We start from the raw sequence: 22,315 nt of genomic DNA on the forward strand, positions 1-22,315 counted from the left end.
AGGGGACCTTCAGGAGCATGGGCAGCAGGGCCCAGGGAGGAGTAATAGAAGAACAGAGGCCTACAGGTGAGTGGCTGCAGGAGGAGATGGGGCCTTGACCTTTGGAGGCTGTAGCCAGCTGTGCCATTGCTGTGAAGATGCAGACAGAAGCCAGGGCTCCCATGCCCCAAGTCCAACTCCCTGTGCCCCAGAGCACAGAATGGTCTGGTGAGCATACAGAGACGGTGGCCAAGCACAGGGAGAGGCAGTGGATGTAACTCTTGGGGTCTCTGTACCTCACTGAGCTGTGCTAGGAGTGGTTTTCTTGAGGCTGAAGTTGGTCCAGTTCACAGCAACTTTCTGACGAGTCTGCTTTGCAGAATCCAAACAGAACCTGTTGGGTTTGGGGGACACATGAGAAGCACAATCAGAGGTTCATTCTTTTGCTCACTGGACTCCTAAGGTACCATGTCCCCATCACTAAGAGACCAGGTTCTCTACAAAACCTCTTTGGCTCTCAGGTGTTAGGGTTTAGCAGGCATAGGAGCTTTGCTGGCTTGGGGGCTTCTGGACTGGGCCCAGGGAACTACGTATGAAGACAGTGAAACTGCCTTGGGATTCCAGTTCCTCCTCATCTGGTGTTTGACTCTCTAGCTCTGCTAGGCTGGCTTCCGTCATTCCCTTAAGTACAGTCGTCCCTCTGAATCTGCTGGGGATTAGTTGCCCAGATACCAAACTCTGCAGATGCACAAATCCCTTATATAAAAATGGTGTAGTATTTGCATAAAACCTGCACTGCTCTTCCCATATACTTTTTTTTTAAATTACTATTTTTTTTAAAATAAGAGATAGGGTCTCACTATATTGCCCAGGCTGGTCTTGAACTCCTGAGCTCAAGTGATCCTCCCACCTTGGCCTTCAAAAGTGCTGGGATTACAGGTGGGAGACACTGTGCTTGGCCTTCCCATATACTTTAAATCATCTCTAGATTACTTAAAATACTTAATACAATGTAAATGCTATGTAGTTATTATATATATTTTTTTATTTATTTGAGACAGAGTCTTACTCTGTTACCCAGGCTGAAGTGCAATGGCACGATCTTGGTTTACTGCAACCTCTGACTCCCAGGTTCAAGCAATTCTCTTGCCTCAGCTTCCCAAGTAGCTGGGATTACAGGCGCCTGCCACCACGCCCGGCTAATTTTTGTATTTTTATTAGAGACAGGGTTTCACCATGTTGGCCAGGCTGGTCTAGAACTCCTGACCTCAAGTACCTCAAGTGATCCGCCTGCCTTGGCCTCCCAAAGTGCTGAAATTACAGGCATGAGCCACCACCTGTAAAAATACGTATTTTTTTGAGACGGAGTCTCGTTCTGTGGCCCAATCTCAGCTCACTGCAGCCTCCACCTCCCAGGTTCCAGCGATTCTCCTGCCTCAGCCTCCCGAGTAGCTGGGATTATAAGCACGTGCCACCATACCTGCCTAATTTTTCTATTTTTAGTAGAGACAGGGTTTCACCAACTTGGCCAGGCTGGTCTTGAACTCCTGACCTCAGGTGATCCACCCGCCTCGGCCTCCCAAAGTGCTAGGATGAGAAGCATGAGCCACTGCGCTCGGCCAAAAATACTAATTTTTACAAAATTTGCATTATTTAGTAATGTATTGCTATCTTTTGTGTTTTTTTTCCTGAATATTTTTGATTGCAGATATGGAGGGTGACTGTATGCCAAGTTTCTTTCACCCTAATCTTTTGTACTCACTGGCCCCCTTGGCATGAATACCTTTTCATCTTATCTGGCCAACTCATTCTTACTCTTCAGGTTTCAACTTGGTTACCACCTCTCCTGGGAAGGCCTCCTGGCCAGCCCCCACCCCTTCTATCCTCCCCGACTCTATGCCATTTATCAGTAGGCTGCATGTTCATGGCCAGACTCCTGGTCTAGACTGCTTCACTGACCTCAGCCCAGGCAAAGCAGAGAATGTGCAAGTGAAGACACAAAGCAAATAAAGCTGGAAAAAGCCCTGGTTCTTGGGGCCTGACATGCCTCCTCCTATCTCTTGCACCTTCCCAGATGTGCCATCCTGCCCAGTGGCTCCGTGGGTTTTCGGCAGGCAGGCTGGTGGGAGAGGGCCTGGGGGGGCGGTGAGCCTCCCCAAGGGGTCAGGGCCAAGGGAGCAGGCCTTTCTGAGGCCTGAGGCACAACGCAGGGCTTGAGTGTGGGCAGGACCTGGAGTCCTCCACAAGTGGGAGAGCAGGCAGCCCACACCTACCTCTTAAAGTACTCCACCTCTCGATCAGTCTCATCCATCTCCACCCCGTCCATGTCCTTGGGCAGGAACACATCGTCTAGGAAGACACAGCCAGGAGGGCTCAGTGCCCATGGCCAGGCCTTTGGGGTTATGCTCTGGGGGCAGCGCTGTCTACACACAAAGGCTGCCCCTCCACCCCGTGGCCTGGCTGGGGTAGGGGGTCAGCCGCTCGGTTCCTGGTGCACTCACCCAAGGAGGAGGCTGGCTTCTCCTGCTTGTTGCGGCTCCGGCGGCTGCGGCCCTTGCCCTGGGGCAAGCTCTGTGGCCTTGCTGGGCCTGGGGGCTGCACAGACTCCTGCTCCTGAGGCCGTGCCTTGGCCTCGCCTGGCCAGTTTCGCCAGGAGCTGCCCTTCTCCTTCTCAGTTTTGGGACTGCCAGCCCAACCTGGTCCTGGCCGGCTCCCCCGGCTCCCCTCTCCAGCCTCAGCACAGCTGCCTACTTTGGGAGGCTCTAGGACCTTGCCTGGCTGCTTGGGGCCAGCGACCTGGCCCTTGGCACTGCGAACCTCTAGGCTGGCTGGGGGCTGGGGGGCTGGGCTTGCCTCGATCTTCTTGGCCTGACTGCCCTGCCTCTTGCCCTTCTGTGGCTTCCCACCTGAGGACATAGGCTCAGGCAGCTCCTGCTTGCAACTGGGAACTTCCTTTGAGCTTGGCTCCTCGGAGCTGGGGTAGCCCGGCTTGGGTGTCTTGACCCAGATCACCCGGGATAGGTTGGGCACGGTGTTGAGTCTCCTCACGAGCCCGTTCTCGGGGACGATACCGGGAGGGGGCCCCCTCACCTCTGTCCATGGTGGGTGGGGGCCTCTCATTTCTGCCCATGGTGGGGCTGGCTCGCCTGGAGCTTGTAACGTGTGGTTCTGAGGGGAGCCCAAAGTCAAAGGGGACAGGTCAAGGTTGATGTCAGGCTGCTGCTCTGAGGAGCCACTGAGGTTTGAGGGGGGTAGACTCTGAGGCTCAGGCTCAGCAGCCCCCTCCTTAGAGAAGCCATTGCTGTCCATGCTGAGCTCACACACACTGAAGCTGGCACGGATGGAGTCTTTGACAGTGTTTTTGATCTCCTGCAGACGGCTGCTCAGGAAGCTGTTGACCCGATCCAGTTCCCGGTCGGGCCACTCCAAGAGCCTCTCCCTGGCAGGCCTTGGCTCCCGGCTTCCAGAAACACGATTTGCCTGCTTTAGAGCTTCTGCTGCCAACTGGGCCTTCTCCTTTTCCTGCCAAGGCAAGAGGCAGTTTTAGCAGGAGGCTGTCAACTGCCAGGCACAATGTGGTACCTGACCCTTCAGCCTGGGGCCCAGCTTTGCCACTAACTTGCTGGAAGCAAAGCCTTAAAATCCTAGCCTGCTTACCCACCCTGCAGGAGTGAGGGCAAACTGCAGCCAGACAGGTACATGTCCTGGGGGCAGGGGTAGTCACCCCCACAGAGGGTAGGGTTTTTACAGCTTGTTCACCCAGAGCCCTAGTTTCAGTGGACTAATCTGCAAAATGGGGACAATAATTCCGGAGTAAAGCCAAAGTGGGGATGCATGTGAAGACCACTAATAGAGAGGCATTCTCTCCACCCCTACGGGTGGTGGGGAAAAAGCCATGCCATCACGGGGTCTTACAGGAGGCAGGTGTGGGGGTAGATGAGATTACTCTGGTTGGGAAGGCATGTGCCTTCCTGATGCTATGTCTGGGTGTTACCAAAGAGGGCGGTGTTCCCGTAGAGAGGCCACTTGCTGCACACTTGGTCTCAAGTAATCAAGGTCACACCTAGAGTGTGCCCAATGGCATACCATGGACAAACACACTGGCCTACACAGCAAGATGTGAGAGCTGCTCCTTTGCCCAGGTGAGGCCTGGAAGGCTCAGAGAGGCCAGGCCCTGCCAGTTGGCTTTGATAGATCTGGATCTAGGGAATCAAAATGAAAGTCTGTGGGATCTCAGTCACCCCAACCTCTCCATCCCACCTCAAGGCCAACGATGCCTTTAGAGGGAGACAGGCGGCAGATAAAAAACCCTCGGGAAGGAGGTTGCTGTAGTGCGCCTGGCGCCATTGACTCCCACTGCCTCCTGTACTTCCAGCTGATTTGGGAATGGAGGAAGAGAAACATGAAAGGGCAGCTGGTGAGAGAAACCAGGGCTTGCTACCACCTCGGAGTCAATGTACAGAGGGTGACCCTGCGTCCCAGCAGGCACTTATCTTTTGTGAACGCTGGCTCCACAATGGACTACAGTCAATTGTTCTGTGGGACCTTGGACAAATCACTTATTCTCTCTGAACCTTACTTTCCCTATTTGTAAATTAGGAAGAAGAGGTATCTCTACATTCCAGGGTCAGTAGGAGGACAGCTGAGAGTCTGTGTGGGGTCCTTTCTCATGTGTGAAGGTGGGGCTGGGCTTCGTGGCCCTCAGGGAGCAGCTTGGTCTGCAGCAGCTGCAGCAGCATTTCTAGCTGTGAGTAGGGCTCAGAGGCCCGGGGTTGGACCAACGAGGACCAAGGGCCCTTCACCTCGCTCCCCCAGCACCACACAGATTTCACAGAGAAGTTTGGCTGCTAAAAAAAAAAAGTTTGACAACTACTGGTGTGGAGGGAATGATATGGAACCATATACACTCTGGAAGCCAGAGGAGAAAGCACAGAAACACACACTTTCTGCTCTGTACCGTCAGCACTTCCCATAGATGTCTCCTTTAATCCTCGCCACTGTCTTTGCTGCATCATGACCCTCTGCTTATAGGTGAGAAACCTCGACTTTGGAAAGAACAGGAGGAGGAGGTGGCTAGGAAGTGGCAGAGCCAGGACAATACACCCAGGCCTGATCTTCAGAAGTTCCTGTTTCTCAATTCCATCTGACAACCATTTACCGACCATTGAGGCTGTGAGGCAGCAGGCCAGGCCCTGTGAGTTTAGCGTACGTGAGACATTCTCTGCCTCGCTGACTTTAGTCTGCTGAGGGAGACAACAGCAAACAGCCTGTTGAATTCAGAGTGACAGTGACAAGTGCTGCATGGAAGAAAGCACGGGGTGATCTGGGAATCTAGAGGAGATGCTCCCAACACAGACTGGTTCACCAGGGAGTGCTTCCTGGAGGTGGGAGGATCTGCACTGAGCACAGAATGGGGAGTGGAATCATCCCGGAGGCAGTGAGACAAGCATTTTCTAGAGAGAACGAATAGCAAGTGGAAAGGCTGGAAATGGGAAAGCTCAGTATCTTCTGGGAATGCAAATCATTCAGAGGTACAGCTGTAGCCCAGATTTTTTGGGGGATGTGGGGGTTGGGTGGGGCAGGTGGGCAGGAAGGTCAGAAAGGAGAAGCTGAGAGATAAAGCTGGCAGGGGCTGATCGTGAAGGGCCCTGCAGGCCCTACAGTGTTTGTGCCCGAGGGCAATGTCCAGCCACTGATGGCTTTTAAGGTAGTGGCAGTAGGGTCGAGAGCGGTGGACTGGTCTGAGCTATCAGCGACGTGGCATGGATAGGGCTTTTGGTGCTGGGTAGGGAGACAGAATAAGAAAAGTCAGAGAAACATTGACGGCCACTATGGCTGCCACAGCAGCCCCACTGCCTGAGAACTCACATGTGCTAGGCACTCTGCCCAACCTTTCCATGCATCGCTCCATTTCATCCCTGCAACAATCTACGACTTAGGTTCTGTTATTCTCATTTTATGGATGAAGAAACTGAGGCTTAGAGGTTAAGTGATTTGCCCAATGTCATACAGCAAGTGTGGCAGAGCCAAGTGTCAAACTGAGATCCAGTTCCAGGCATGCTGTTCCGGGTCACTATGATGCACTCCCCAGGCGGGCGCCCAGGGCTCCGGCTCAGGCAACAGGGTGGGAGGCGGTGCCATTGACTAGACAGACAACAGAGAAGGGAAAGCAGGCCTGTTCGGAGAAAAACAACAAGCTGAACTTTGGATGTGCAGAGTCTGAGATACCTGTGGGACGTCCACAAGGAGGTGTCTAGTAGCAGTTGGAGACGTGGATGTACAGGGCGGGGAGGAAACACTATTGGGCTGTTTCTAGATGGCATCTCTTTCCCAGGGAGATGTCCCCATGAAGGAGGGTCAAGTGGAGGATGAGGAGCTCACAAAGGAGACAGAAAGGACGTCAGAGAGGCAGGCAAGACATCTGGAGAACATGGCACTCCCCCTGCCCTTTCCTGCCTGGCTGAGGACAGAGGAGCCCAAAGACAATGTGTGAAAAGGACAAACACAAACGCCAGATATTCTTTAGTGGACTAACACGATGGGAACAGCAGAGGAGGATGGATTTGGCAACAAAAAAAGTCACCGATGACTCTGGAGAGGGTGTGGGTAGAAAACCGCCTGCAATGAGCTAATGGGTGGAAGGGAAGACAGTGAATGCAGACATCATTTTTCAAGAAATGTGGCTGTGATGAGAGGAAAGAGGCTGGGGAGGGGTTGAGAGAGAGGTAACAGGCTCAAGGAGCAGTTTGCTTCCAAAAAAGAGAATGGTGGGCACAATGAAATGTGGATGGGAACAGCACAGAGGAGAGGCTAAGCTAGACCAGGAGCCTGCTGCTGGGCTGAGGGGTCAAGAAAGTACCGCACAGGCCTTAGGCGGGAAAAGGGTGACTCTCATGACAAGGAAGAAAGTATGTTTGCAGGTGGGAATGGCAAAACAGTGGGAGAATCCCTGTATAATGGCTTTTTTCCTCATTGAAATAAAAAGTGAGGTTATTTGCCAAAAAATAAGGTGTGGGCTCGGAAGGCCTAGCGGTTTGAGAAGACTGGAGGCCTGACAGAAGGACTGTGGGGAATGGACGTGCTAAGGTACAGGAAGCCCAGGGAACCATGAGAGGCCCGCCTGGCGACACGGGAACTCGGCAATCGGGAGCCCACGTGGCTGGCTGCCACAGATTCACTCATGTGCTTTTCTTGAGCTGTAGAAAGGGAGAGCCAGGCTGGGGTGGAACCCAGGGCTGCAGTGTTTCTGAGTGGGTCTGAAGGAAAGACAGCGGGACAAGGAATTGAGTACTGGTGAGTGAGTGAGTGAGTGATGGGTCAATTTCCCTGCCCTCCTACCAATACTTAGCAATGCTTACTCCATTCAAGTGAGTGAGAAACGGATTGACCTGCAAAGAAGAGAACGGGGCAGGAGAGTCTTCCCTGGATGTGGAGGAGTGGCAGGAGGTCACAGATGACAGAGCCAGGGGTGCAGTTTTTAAGAAGCAGGGTGTCTCTCTGCTCCCTTCTCCCACTGTCAGCCCATGACTCTCACCTTCGTGTAGACAGAAGACACAAAGACAAGGTGAGAGTGTCACGGGCTGGCAGTGGGAAAAGGGAGCAGAGAGACACTGAGCTCTTTCCATTTCCTGAGGCAGGAGAGAAGGAGCAGCTGGGCTTTGGTGGAGAGCCAGACTGTGAAGTCCAGGAGGTGGAAGGAGACAAGGGAGGAGGCTGCTGTCTACAGAGATAATGACCATAATCACTTAATGCATGACGCTGCCACTGCGTGTCTGTCCCTGCCTGCAGCCCCACGACTAAGTCTGGAAAGGCAGGGCTGCCTGGTTCTGCCTGGGCCTGCCAGACAGGAGCTGTGCAGTGTGGGATGAGTGAGCAGAGCCTCCAGATATATGAGGTAGGTTGGGAGTACAGTGGAAGTTACCCAAGGATGGCTATGAAGGAGGAAACAGCTGAACTGAACTTGGAAGGAAAGTTTGTCAGAAGAAAAGGTGAGAGAAAATAGCATTATCAGTAAAGGGGAAGAGACATCTGAGCACACATATTTACGAAAAGCACATCAGACTTGGGAACTGCTGGATGTGCTCTCTGGGGACCTAACTGGGAACCACTGTCCTAAGAAGCCAGGAAAGGCCAGAGACTACTGCAGCCCACTGAACCTTTCTGGCTAGGTGACTGCATGGTAGAAAGATAGTGCTGACCACTTTCAGAAGGCAGCGGTGGGACCCCTTGGCTCACTACTTCAGGCGGTGGGAGAAGGATCCTGGTTGTCCTTGGGGCTGAAAAAGGATAGTGAATCACTTCTGCTTTCCAAAGCACTAGGGCTGTTTGACCACCCAGGAACTGGAACTAGCTGGTTGTTACACCCAAATCTCTTCGGATGCTGGGCTCCTAAACGTGTCACTGTGCAGATGCAGTTGGGAGTAGGCAGGTGAAGAGGTAAAGAAGCCACAAGGGACAAGCCATCAAGCTCTGGGGCTCATCTGGCAGGAGGGCTGCCGAGGAATAGATCACCAGGTTCTGTCCTCAGTCCCAAGGCCTGGTTCATTCCCCTGGCTTCAATTACATCTCTGCGCTGGTAAATGCTAGCCCTGCACTTCTCCACTTAGATGTCTCACGGGAACCTTCGAGTCAACATGCCTCAACTGAATTCACTGTCTTCTGCAAATCCCATCCTGGCTCAGTGAAAGGCACCACCATCTTGCTGGTCACCAAGCAAACACCTGGGAGACATCCCTGCCTCCATCTCCCTCTCCTGCCATCAGATCAAAGGCCCATCACTTCGGCTTCCTTTGAAAATCCCTCTCTTCTTCTCTGGCCCCACCATCAATCATCTCTCCCTTGGCCTGCGTTTCCTGCCTGAGGCATCGAACTCGAGGTCTTCCTGCCTGGAACCCTCCAAGCTACCTTCCATTTGGCCACGGCATAATCTTAGGATGCAGGTGTGACCAAGTGCATGCTTCGATTAAAACCCTCAGTGACTTCTCTCACCGGTAGGATAAAGCCACAGCTCTTCTGCAGGGCCTCAGAGGCCCTCCCTCAACAACACTGTCCATCCTGCCTCTCTTCTGCTCAGTTTTGGCTGTCAAGCTGCTGTGGAATGTGCCGTGCCTGCTGCCAGGAGGGCCCTCCTGAGGAGTCTGTACTCACAGTCAGCCTCTTGTAAAGCCATTTCCAGGCAGGATGGGGGACTTCCCTCATCCCAGTACTTGTCACATGCTAATATGCTTGTCCAGTTTTGTGTCAGTCTCCCCACTGGACAGCTTCTTCTGGGTGAGAACTTAACTGTGTCACACTTTGGCTGCCAGTATTTGTAGAAGTGTTTGCTGAATGAATAAATGACTGACTGAAGCAAGTCCTCAGCTTGGAGGAATCCAGCAAGCAACTTCTCAGGCCATGACACGTTTTTTTCCTCCAGTTATTTGCCCCCAGGATCCCTGACCCTGATGCCTCCCAAACTCATTCAGACCTTCCCAGAACAGTGAGCCAAGCTGAGGCCTTTGGCAGCCAGCATCATTCATGCCCCAGAGGTCCTGGGGGTTGGGGCGAGGGTCCTCAGGGAGGAGAGACGGCAGAGCTGGGCTCTCCCTACACCCACCTTCTTTTTCAGCTTGTGCCGGGCCCGCTTGGCGGCCCTGGCGCTGTTGGGGACTTTGGGCTCCGTGCTGTTGATGAATTCCAGCAGCTCATCCACATCTCGGTGGTCCACGGCGGGCTCCCCAGGGATCCCGCCCAGGGTGCCCCCCTTCATGGGCAGCTCCTCTTTCCGCCTGGTCAGCCTCGAGCGGAGCTTCTCCCGGATCTCGGTATAGTTCCGACTCGTCGGGGCAGCGGGTGGCTGGGGGTGGGGGGGGAGGTGCTGACATTACACCCTGGGCCTGGGGGGCCCACAGCACTCCCACCCACGGGCACCAAGTATGTGATGAGAAGCAAGACAACTGTTCTCTCTACCATTAGCCACCAAGGCCACATGGCTTCACCCTCTCAGCCAGGCTGAATCCAGGCGGCAGTGGGTGAAGGGACTAGGAGGGAACAGGGCAGAGCTGGGCAAACACTGACTGGGGAGCCAGGAAAACAAGTTGGAGCCCGGGCTTTGTCACCGGGAAGCTGTATGACCTTGGGCGAGTCACCGAGTCTTTGTGAGCCTCAATTTTGTCATCTCTAAAATGAGGATAATAACCCCTAGCTCAAAGGTGACTAGCAATTTAATTACTTTCATTTCTTCTATCCTCAGCTGCTCTACCCTAACCAGCGGCCCTCTCCTCTTCACCTTATGAGACTTCTGCACTGCTTCCTCCCCCTGGCCAGAGCCAGCATGCCCTCTGATCTGAGCCTCCTTCCTGGCGCCGTCTGTGCTCACGGCCTGTCCCTCGGCTGGCTGTCACACTTGGGGGACTGAGAGCCTTTTTGCTTCCACTCTGCCTTCATCACTCCCAAGCGTTCACTTCTCTGGGATTACACACGTATACATACTCATCAGAATCATAGCTTTCTCTCTGCCATTTCCTTTCCTTTTGCCTAAGGAAAAAAAGTCAATCTTAAGAGAAACCATGAGAAGAGCAAAGGTAGCAAAATGTTTAAAAACCCCTACCTCACAAATGTGCTGTGAGGATCAAGCGAGAGGACGCAGGTGCAAGGACTCACGGCCCCAGCACGGTAATTACCACCGTGAGCAACGGGGTCTCTGGGGAGAGCAGGGTGCTCCTTTTGCTCACCTTGGCTGGCCCCCAGCCCTCTCTAGCCTGGGCAGGCTCACTCACCGCATTGTGGCCGAAGAACTCACAGTAGCAGCAGTCACAGAACTTCCCATCTCTCTGGTGGGTGGAGGACGAGGTGCAGGAGCTTCGCTCAGAGCTGCTATCCTCTTCCTCACCCAGCCCCTCATCTGCCTCGCAGGGCTGGGGCAGCTGGCAAGCCAGGCCACTGTGTGCAAACTTGTGCCCCTTGCACCCGGGATCCCTGATGATGGGGAGGAAGGCCCAGAGATGAGGCAGGGTGATGCAGAAACCCAGGAAGCATCCCAACCACCACCTGCCATCCTGACCGCCCTTCACTTGCCCCACTCCACAGAGGTCCCAGGTGGTCCAACTACATTGCACCTCTCACCTGAACAGGGCGAACACCTGCACTGTCCCTCAAGGCCCATCCCAAACACAAATGTGGCTCTTCTGGAAAGGTTTCCCCACGCCTCCCCTGCCTGCACCCACCATGCACCCCTTCTCAGGTTACTGTGCACACGTCACTCCATCCTCTGCTTATTGTGCGTCACTGTCATGGTCTGTTTGCGCATTTGTCTCTCAAACTGGACTGCACGCCTCAAGGGCAGGGGCTGTGTTGCTTCAGTTTTTGGGTCCCAGTGTGTAGCATAACAACCCTGCACACAGCAGGTGCTCAATAAATAGGCCTGAACCCATTAGTGGGCTGAAGGCTCCTCTGGAACACTCAGGGCTATCCATGAGGCCAGTCTCCTTTCACTTTCTAAGGTGCTTCTGAGCAGACTCTGGTGCTCTGGAGCAGATGGGTGGAGCTGCCTTAACCACAGGGCACGGAGTTGAGAAAAAGCAAGTGACTTCTGGGACACCAACTGTAAGAGCCACTGTTTGTGCCAGGTTCTAGAGTCGGCACTTTTTTTTTTTTTTGAGACGGAGTCTCGCTGTGTCGCCCAGGCTGGAGTGCAGTGGCGTGATCTCGGCTCACTGCAAACTCCACCTCCCAGGTTCACGCCATTCTCCTGCCTCAGCCTCCCGAGTAGCTGGGACTACAGGCGCCCGCGGCCACGCCCGGCTAATTTTCTTGTATTTTTAGTACAGACGGGGTTTCACCGTGTTAGCCAGGATGGTCTCGATCTCCTGACCTAGTGATCCACCTGCCTCGGCCTCCCAAAGTGCTGGGATTACAGGCGTGAGCCACTGCACCCGGCCTCGGCATATTATTTCTAACCATCCCCCAAGTCCTCCAAAATAAGTGTCATTATCCCCACTTTGCAGTGGTAGAGAGTGAAGCTGAGTACTTGACTGCTTTGCCCAACAGGTGGCCAGGACTCAAGGATGCAAACAGACCGTGACAATGATGCACGATAAACAGGAGGATAAAGTGAGGTGTGCACAGTGCCCTGAGAAGGGGTACATGGTGGGTGCAGGCAGGGGAGATGTGGGGAACTCAAGCCCACGTTTCTCTCTATGCAAAGCTCATATTCTCTCCACTGTACTGTTCTGCCTCTGGATTTCAGGAAGCACTGGGATATCTTGTAATACAGAATATTTTCCTAGGGTAAGAATGAGACATACGCCTGAAACATCCCATAATTTGAGCCAGGAAGAGCTGAAGCCTTAGGCTGGGCCATGAGCAGCTGAAGCACCCATTGGGCTGGTCCCATCGCTGGGCTGAGGCTGAGGTGGCAGGGGAACTGAGAGCAAGGACGGAGCTCAAGGAGCTGTGTGGAGGCCCAGCTTCCAGGGCAGTCCAAAGCAGCCCTCTCTGCTGCTAGAAAGGATGCTAACTAAGCATGTGACGTAGATTAAAAAAGATGGTGGCAGGAATCATTATCAGTGGTGCTTACAGAAGTTTGTTCTAAACCAACCATTCATTATCTATTGCATTAGCAAAATTGATTTTTTTTTTTTTTTTTTTTTTTTTTGGAGACGGAGTCTCGCTCTGTTGCCCAAGCTGGATGGAGTGCAGTGGTGCGACCTCGGCTCACTGCAACCTCCGCCTCCCAGGTCCATGCGATTCTCCTGCCTCAGCCTCCTGAGTAGCTGGGACTACAGACACACGCCACCATGCCCAGCTAATTTTTTTTTTTTTGTATTTTTAATAGAGACGAGGTTTCACCATGCTGGCCAGGCTGGTCTGGAATTCTTGACCTCGTGATCTGCTCGCCTCAGCCTCCCAAAGTGCTGGGATTACAGGAATGAGCCACCGCGCCTGGCCAGCAAAATTGATTTTATTTTCTATTTTGAGACTGGCTCTCACTTTGTTGCCTAGGCTAGAGTTCAGTGGCACGATGTCAGCTCACTGCAGCCTGTATCTCCCAGGCTCAAGCGATCCTGTCCCACTTCAGCCCCCGCAACCTAAGTAGCTGGAACTAGAGGCATGCACATTATGCCCCACTAGTTTTTAAATTTTTTGTAGAGACAGAGTCTCATTATGTTGCCCTTGCTAGTCTCCAACTCCTGGGCTCAAGCAATCTTTCTGCCTCGGCCTCCCAAAGGGCTGGGATTATAGGCATGAGCTGGGCACCAGGCCACAAAATTGATTTTAGAAAAATTAAAATAGTGTGCCTGTGAATATGGGAAACCAGCACTCATTGGTGGTTACATCAATTTGGAGACCCCTTTGGATAGCAGTTTTTCAATGTGTATTAAGAACCCTCAAAGAGAACAAAAAACACCTAAACAGCCTTTAACTAGTAACTTTCTTCATTCTGAGAACTTGATTCCAACAAGAAAAATCCAAAAGAGGAAAAAGGCTTTAAGAAAAGACATCTTTAGAGACACTGTTGGTAATGTTAAAATGTCCGAATAACCCAAATGCTCAGCAACTGGAGAACAGTAACATGAATTGCGGTCGATGTTCTCCAGCCTTTGAAGCTAGAGGCTAAGAACACCACAAGAGAACACAAATATGCTGAGGAGGCAACGCTAAGTGAAAACCGGCGGGTGGCAGACTGCAGACACTGTCAGCCCGGCATGTGCCAGACACAGGAGACTTTCCAATAGGAAAATAGAAATGCATGATAAACACAGATCTGATTTCTAACATAAAAATATACCTCTATCTTCTCCAAAGAATTCTCTTTCAAATATATGTTAGTATAACCTTTCTTAGTACTTAAGAGTTACTTCTAGGAATCTCCCTGAAGGACATGATTTCTCATTCAAACAGATTTAGGTGCAGGGATGCTTATTACAGTCTCATTCATTATGGTTAAACAACTGGAAATGCCTAGATATCCAGGAATAGGGGAATGATAAAGTATGCTTGAGCTATACAGTAAGACATTATATGACCATTGAAAAGTTTCTTGAAGAATTTTAACTGGGGAAATGATCATGACATAATGTTAAAAAATTACTACTACACAAAAGGTATATCAAATATCTAAGTATGTTATTTATATACAGAAACATGGTGAAAATATACCACAGTGGTAGAAGTTTAGGTTGTGAAGACATTTTTTTCCTTATACATTTCTGAATTGTTCCAAGTTAAAACAAAACAAAACACAAAACAAAAAAACCCCACATACTATTTTTTTTGTTTGTTTTTTTTTTTAAAGCTCTGTCACCCAGGCTGGAGTGCAGTGGCATGATCAATGCTCACAGCAACCCTAAACTCCTGGGTTCAGGCAATCCTCCTGCCTCAGCCTCCTGAGTAGCTAGGACTACAGTTGCATGCCACCATGCCTGGCTAATTTTCAAAATTTTTTGTAGAGAGGGGCGTCTTGCCATGTTGCCCAGGCTGGTGTCAAACTCCTAGGCTCAAGTGATCTTCCTGCCTAGGACTCCCAAAGCGCTAGGAGTATAGGTGTGAGCCACTGTGCCAGGCCAAAACACATACTTCTTTACAATTGAAAAATAATGAAAGGAAAGACATAGTCTACTTTTTAATTGCCACCTCAAAGTTAACCCCAAATTTTCCAAAATTCTAAGTTCAAGTGGGTAGAGAGTTTGCCCTTCATGCAGCACACTTACCTGTGAGTGCTAGGGAGTGGCTGAGAGCTCGGGGGTGGGAGGAGAGGCCCACTGCAGTGCCCACCACAGTGCCCGCTGCAGGGGTGGCTGCACCCCGAGAATGGTGGGGGCATCTTCAGGAGCGGCATGCTGGTGGAGGGTAGATGGGAGCTCTGACATGGCCCTGGAGTGTGGGGGGCAGTGGCAGCAGCAACAGGGCACTCTGAAGCCTGGGCAGGGAAAGGTGCTGCCGGGGTGGTGGGCAGCAGGTGTGGGTGGGGCGGGGAGCCAAAGGAGCTGGGGTGAGACGGGATTAGAGATGCTGGCTGGGGGTGGTGGCCGGTGGGGCTGTTAGGGGGAGCAGTGAGGTCTGAGTGCTGGTGGTGCTCCGAGACGGGGAAAGCCTCACCTGTGGGCAGAGGGAGGAGAAAGGGGTCAGAATGGGAGCCCAGACCTGGGAAGGAAAGCCCACAGGCTCACTGCCACAGCATCCTGCTTCTGTGACAAGAGGGCACAGCCTCTCAGCACAGGGGACCCTGGAGCTGCATAAGATTCTGTGTGGGCAGCAACACAGCTGAGCAGGCTCAAGGAGCCCAGACCCAAGCAAGAAGGTACTAGGAATGCTGATTCCACACAAGGCCCCATGCCTTTTCTGCAGCATGAGCAGAGGATATGCATTCTGTCTCTGAGGGTCTCTCTAGGATCTGCTTGTACACAGGTGCTCCTCAGGCCTGGAGGATGATCTGCAGAAGCCAGTGGAGCAGCAGGCCCAGGCTCTGCCTCTGTGCCATGTGTACCACAGCAGCAGGGCATGCCAGACCCGAGGGCCCCAGATTTCAGAGAAGTGGGAAAAAGGTTCTGATGACTCTCTAGCTTATGTACCAAAATTAATGGAATTATATACTGCTCAACACTCATAATTCTGGGGGCAGACCCACTTTGAAGAACTCAGCTCCTTCATTTAGAAGTATGACAGTAAATCATATTTACATAATAAACCAATAACCCAAGAGTTTTGTCTCTGGGTCTCTGAGAGTTATTTCAGGGTCAAAGAAGACTTACACAGCTGCTAAATTAGCTAATAACTATTACGGCTTACACTGCCAATCTCTTGGGCATTTAAATTCAGTGCTTTTATACCCATCCCTTAGGTGGGGAAATCAAGGCCTAGGAAGACAAGGTTGCCCAGGTCCTCTGTGGTGCTGCAGGGGTCAGGTGATCTAAGTCCTACGACTCCGCTTTCTACTCAGACAGACCTCACCGGATGCCCTCTTGATCCAATGTGAACTACCAGAGCCAATGACAACTTGGAGAGGCAAACGTTTTTCTATTAGCAGTATTTTTCAAGTTCAGAGTTGTGGGGAAAGGAGTTCCAGAGATAGTCAAGGTCTAAGCTGCCCCTGCTTCCACCAGAACAGTTCCACTTTTACTTATTTTAGTAACCAGTCTTATGATTTGTTTGAACAAAGTGGATAGGAAAACACAGCTGTCCACATTTATAGGGCCTGGCTCTCTCCCGAGCCTGGAGACTCACCGGGGATGGTAGGAGGACTCCCAAGAGAGCTGCCTGGCATGGCCCCACTGGAATGTGGGGAATTCCAGAGGCCCGAGAGCTTATGTGCCGACAGGAACGAGCTAGGATCCCAGTCTCCTGAGTTCCCAGGGCAGGAAGAGGAGGACGAGGATGAGGATGATGAGGAAGATGAGGACGAATGAGAGTCATCTCCACAAGACTGTGATTTGCAGGATGTGTGTGACAAGGAGATCTGGAGAAGGGGGAGGAAAAAGGCTCACGGTCAAACAGCAAACATCGGAGCTGACCCTCTGCTGCCTCAGCTTTTCCTGAGGGAGCTCCTTCTCCTCCAGGCCATGTGCCATAGCAAAAACACAATGAATACAACTCCAGCTATAAGAACAAATGAGGGCCAGGCCTTTGCTGGGAAAGGGCTGTGGTGGTCCCACTTACATGCAATGTGTGGAGACTGGGGAGAGAGACTCTGGTAGGGGCAGAGACTGCCTGTGAACTGCGGGCCTTTGGGGAGGAGAGAGCAGCCAATGACAGGAAGGGCCTTTTGACCAGGAGTCCTGAAGCTAAACTGTTCCTGGGTAAAAGGGAAGATCTGCAGCGACGTGAGAAATGAGGAAAGTCTGGCCGTCGTGATTCATGAAACAGCAGACTTAGATGACTCCCAAGTGTCTGTCCTTCTAACTAGGGCACATTTCAGACCCTCAAACTCATCTCTGTCTCCCACGTCATACTGGTTGGCTTTCAAGCTGCCACAGAGCCGAAGGCAGGAGGCTCGTGATCTACCAGTACCTATGAGTGGGCCCTCATCCTGTGCACAGACCACCCTGAGGGACTGACCGGTGGGCTGCCAGAAGTTTCTCTTCTTCCCCCAAATCTGAACTTGAGCTGCCAATGCTGTGCCAGAGCAGCCCAGAAGTCTCTCAGTGCCTGGGCATGGGAGCTGCCCAAGGAGAGCCACCTGAGGACAGGGAACAGCCTGACTTCCTTGGGGAGGAGCCCTCCTGCATTCAGGGACCCCTGTCAGCGGTTACCTACCGCCACTGCATGTTCTCGACCTGTCTGCCTTTCATCTTCCTCCATGCTCTTTCGGCAACTCTGGCAGACCCACAGAGGCATCTCGCCTAGGAGATTCTTGACGAGCTTTGGCATGAAGTCAGGGGGCAGCTTCTCACCCTGCAACACCAGTCCATTTTGAGAAGGGCCTTCTTCCCAGCCTTTGCGTTCCCGGTGACACAGCAGGCAGCAAGTCTGCACAGGCTGGCTGGAGGTGGGGGGGACCTGTCCAACAGACAGAAACAGGGTTTCCCAGGAGGGGAAAGGCTCTCCTTCAAAATAATAGTAACAATATTAGTAATGCCACTTATTACGTGCCAGGCACTGGGTTAGGCACTTTTTAGACATAATTAAAATTTAGTCCTTGTAACAGCTCTGCAAACGAGGTGTTCTTATTCCCATTTTTTAAGATGAAGAAACAGATTTCAAGAAGTTAAATGAGTTGCCCAAGGTTATAAAGCTAGCGAGTGGTTGAACCCTAGTGAGTCTGGCTCCAAAACTCATGCTCAAATATCCTAATTCTCTGACATCCCCAAATCTTAAAGGTTAAAGAGAAGATGGCCCTTCCCTCTCTGGCATGGCTGGGAGTGTCCACAATTCTTGGGCTGCCTGTACAGCCCAGGGACCAATGCCCATCTGGAAGGAAAGAATGCTTTTAGTCAGTGGACAGTTTAGGAGAATGTGTGGGTTTTCTGAAGAATTGCACAATTCTCTTAGGATCGCAGCAACATTTTGGAGGAGGCGATTGTACAGCTAGTCAGAAAGCATCAACTCAATGGGAAATTGTGTCAGAGGGAAGGTAAGGCTCTGGTTGGTGCTCCTGAGAGGTAGTGAGTACGGTGAAAACAATCTGGGCTTTGAAATCAAACAGATATGCATTCTAATTCCTGCCTGAACACATACTGGCTGGGTGACCTTGAGCAAGTTATTTAACTTCTCTGGGCTCCAATTCCTACCTACCTTGCAGAGTTGTTGTAAGGATCATCACTGCGTAGCAGGTAAAGTGTCTACCCTGTGTATGCCCATAGCATAGGCCCAATACAGTCATTATTTGGACTTTTTTTTTTGCCTTCTGTAACAAACTTGACTTAGAAATATAACTCAGGCCGGGCGCGGTGGCTCATGCCTGTAATCCCAGCACTTTGGGAGGTCGAGGTGGGCGGATCACGAGGTCAGGAGATTGAGACCATCCTGGCTAACACAGTGAAACCCCGTCTCCACTAAAAACACAAAAAAATTAGCTGGGCATGGTGGCAAGCGCCTGTAGTCCCAGCTACTCGGGAGGCTGGGGCAGGAGAATCGCTTGAACCTGGGAGGCGGAGCTTGCAGTGAGCCAAGATCGCGCCACTGCACTCCAGCCTGGGCGACAGAGCGAGACTCCGTCTCAAAAAAAAAAAAAAGGAAAACAAATATAAGTCTGTAGGTTTGCTTTCACATTGAGGGGTCCTGACTGGGAGACTGATTACATTTAATGCCTCCAATTAATAGCTTCCTATATCCTACAACTTTGTATCTGCCCCCACTCTGACACTGGGCTTGACTATGTCACTTTGGCCAATGGGATGTTAGCAAATAGGCTGCCAGCCATAAACCTGAAAGGTGTGTATACATTTCCACTTGTTTCCATGCACGGCTGGGCTTGCTCATTCCTGAACCTCTGCCATGGCCTGAGAGCGAGACCAGGCTAGCTGCTGGAGGGATGTGAGAGACTTGTGGAGAAAGCGAAGTCTTCCCAGCTGATTGGCCAGCTGATCAGAGAAACATGAGTGAGCCCAGCCGAGAGCAGACTCATGAGAGATAGAAAGTGGTATTGTTTTAAACCACTAGGTTTTGGAGGTGGTTTGTTATGCAATGGTAGTTAACTGACATACCTTCCAAACTTACCCAACACTGGGTAACATGTGTCTGCAGAGGCCTACGGGAATAATAAGGGTATCACCCTCATCCTACCAATAAGATAATGCCATCATTTTTCTCCCATGAAATTACTTTCTCATAATGAGTTAGCATCAGGGTATCCTTAAACCTCTGTTACCATTACACTGACTTGGGTCCTTGGTTTCTCAAAAAAGAAAAGAACCAAACAGTAGTACCAGAAGCATAATGAAACTTTCGGAAGTACAAGGAACTTAGAAAAAAGAGTACCAGAGAGACAGAAATTTTACATGTGGAACTCACAAAAGATACAGCCTAAATCAGTGTCTGCCAAGGGAACATTTCAATGAGCAAGACAGTTGTTCAATGGCAACTGCAGGAGTGGAAGGTGGATAGAGAAGGATGGTATTCAGAGAAATTAAGGCAAAGAGGAAACTTTCCATAGCTACGAAGTGCCACAGTAACTCTAGATAGAGTCCCTTTTCCTGCCATGATGATGACCACAAGGCGAGCACCAAGACATGTAATTTTACTACAACAGTTTCATTTCATTTGCATGCTAGGTTCGAAAGTCAGTACATACAATTAAAATCTTGTATAGTTATTCTCGAAATTCTTTTTTTTTTCTTCTTTTGAGACGGAGTCTCGCTCTGTCGCCCAGGCTGGAGTGCAGTGGTATGATCTCGGCTCACTGCAAGCTCTGCCTCCCAGGTTCACGCCATTCTCCTGCCTCAGCCTCCCGAGTAGCCGGGACTACAGGCGCCCGCCACCACGCCCGGCTAATTTTTTTGTATTTTTAGTGGAGACGGGGTTTCACGGTGTTAGCCAGGATGGTCTCAATCTCCTGACCTCGTGATCCGCCTGCCTCGGCCTCCCAAAGTACTAGGATTACAGGCGTGAGCCACTGTGCCCAGCCTGAAATTCTTTATGTGGCCTATAAAGCACAATATACAGTCATCCCTTGGTACTCATGGGGGATCAGTTCCAGGACACCCCCCAGATACCAAAATCTGCAGATGCTCCAATCTCTGATATAAAATGGTGTCATATTTGTATATAACCAATGCACACCCTCCCACAATCTCCAGATTACTTATAATATTTAATACAATGTAAATGCTATGTAAATAGCTGCTATACCGTATTGTTTAGGGAATAATGACGAGGCAAAAAGTCTATACTTGTTCAGTATAGACACAACCATCCTTTTCTTTCCTTGAATATTTTCTATCCACAATTGGTTGAATCCACAGATGTGGAGGAATGACTGTATATGGTTTTGTAGTTATAACCAACAATTCAAATGTGTAATAAAACGTATGATACGTGTGTTTTCTGTTTTTAAAAGCAAATACACAATTCTTATAAATTAAGTGTGTAATCAGTGTGACTGCACTTAGTGCCAAAGTACTTGTGGAAGGCACTGGGGCGCAGTGGAAACAACACTGGCTTTGGCATTAATCCTGGCCTCTATCACTTACCAGCTGTAAGATGCTGGGCTAGTTCTACTTACCCTCTCTGTTTGCTCATCTGTAAAATGGGATTAAGTCCTAATTTGTAGGGTCAGCTGTGAGAAATAAATGTGATAAAGCACCTAGTCCAGTGCTAGGCACATAGACGTTGCTGAACACATGGTATTAATCATTAACACGACAGGAACAATAGGAAACAATAAATGGTCACTGCATTTTACACAAACGTGAGTCTCTCATATATGATGAATCTAAACTGACTTGTTAGAAATCTTAATCTCTCCCCTCAACCCCATGAAGTCATTCCCTAAGTTCCCAAAATAATCTCTGCCTTTTCCTATTTCATGCTTTCACTAAAGGTGATTCCTTGCTTAAAACCCACTTTCTTCTCATGTTTTTCCAATGACTAGCTGAGACTAAAGGCTCAATTTAAGTCCAACCTCCTCTAGGCTTTCTCCTCTCGTAATTCACTTCTCCTCTCCCATCTCCTCCTAGTACACTGTGCCTTGGTTACAGTAGTTGTGTCTTCTGCACAATTTATTTACCTGTATCTTCCACCCCTTCTACAAGAGGCAGGTGCCAGGTCTGATTCCTGTCTGGATCCCTCACAGTGCAGCACAGGGCTTGGCTTCAGGCATGGACTCAGTGGGCCATGTGGTAGAGAACTCAGATTTGCTAGGTGTCCCCATGGCAATGCAGCCGGCAGGCAGTCCAATGAGACACTGCTTGAAATTACTGCTGCCTACAGAGAAAGGCCCATCTGTCCACCTGACCTCCAGAATGGTTCCAATCTTAACCGCGTTAAGAGTAAAAGACTGCATTCTTTAGGGATTATAATGAGATGCCCCCAGTTAATGGAAATAATGTGACTCTCCCGAGAGCCAAAATGGTACACAAAATAAATGAGATTAGCCATCACTAGAAGTGACTTTACAGGATAGGTTGTCTTCCTAGTTAAAGCAAGAAACACAGGGCCTGAAAAGCTAATTAAGCTCTAATTGAAGCTGCCCACAGAACTGAGTGATGATACCACCCATGCTGCATAAAGCTGCCCACAGGATTAAGTCACATTAGAGATACAAAACACTTAGCTCAAGGGATCCAGGCTGTAGGCACTCAATCTATTATCTAAGCCCCTTGGCTGTTCTGTTCTAAGTCTACATTGAAGAGTAGTTTATCCACTGTCCTCTCTGAGTTTGGTACACTTGAGTCCTTCTTTGAGGCCCAGGCAGTTTGAGGGGCCACCCCTAAAGCTGATGTCTGAACTCTAGGCCGTGGCGCCTGCCCCTGGGTATGATGCCTTGTGGAACTGGGAACTTTCCTCTGCTATTTTCATCTCCACTTTAATTGCTAGAGGGTGATGAGAATCCCAAGCCCTAGAGATGTTATATTTATAGTCAGTAATGCCACTGGTTCCTTCAAATTTTTGCTTTGGCAGAGAACAGCTCTTGGTTCAGAGTTCCCTTTGACTGTGATCTGCTGCCATTTCCCAAATTCTGGCATTCATGACCCCTTACGCCCTGAAAAGTCGGTCAACCCAGACTTTCAATCAGCTGCTCCCAAGCTGTATTTTTAGCACCTGGCACAGTATTCCTACACAAAGAAGTGATCAGTAAATGTTCATCGAATGAATGAAAACTCCAACCATTTTTCTTCATCACAAAGGCTGATGGAACTGATTCTTGAATCCAGCAGCCCTGGGCAGCAGCCCATTGTTCCTGCTCACCTCAGTTTAAATT

The 22,315-nt window shown here is 50.6% G+C and overlaps 1 protein-coding gene across 14 annotated transcripts in view; it reads right to left on the reverse strand.

Annotated features, from left to right (window-relative positions):
- FAM193B (family with sequence similarity 193 member B) overlaps positions 1-22,315 on the reverse strand; it is a 34,886-nt gene that overhangs the window by 1,952 nt on the left and 10,619 nt on the right. For 7 of the 14 annotated variants that reach the window (XM_031011392.3, XM_055386375.2, XM_055386377.1 and 4 more), the window contains 8 exons: positions 17,212-17,454; positions 16,183-16,414; positions 14,670-15,057; positions 10,737-10,935; positions 9,575-9,814; positions 2,481-3,501; positions 2,253-2,328; positions 276-373 (listed from right to left, as the gene is read on the reverse strand). In XM_031011392.3, the coding sequence (XP_030867252.1) occupies positions 277-373; positions 2,253-2,328; positions 2,481-3,501; positions 9,575-9,814; positions 10,737-10,935; positions 14,670-15,057; positions 16,183-16,414; positions 17,212-17,454 (2,496 nt within the window). In that variant the 3' untranslated portion in view covers position 276. The other 7 variants (XM_055386373.2, XM_055386378.2, XM_031011396.3 and 4 more) reach the window with 5 other exon arrangements.

Source organism: Gorilla gorilla, chromosome 4 (genome assembly GCF_029281585.2).
Source record: "Gorilla gorilla gorilla isolate KB3781 chromosome 4, NHGRI_mGorGor1-v2.1_pri, whole genome shotgun sequence".
Lineage (NCBI taxonomy): Eukaryota > Metazoa > Chordata > Mammalia > Primates > Hominidae > Gorilla > Gorilla gorilla.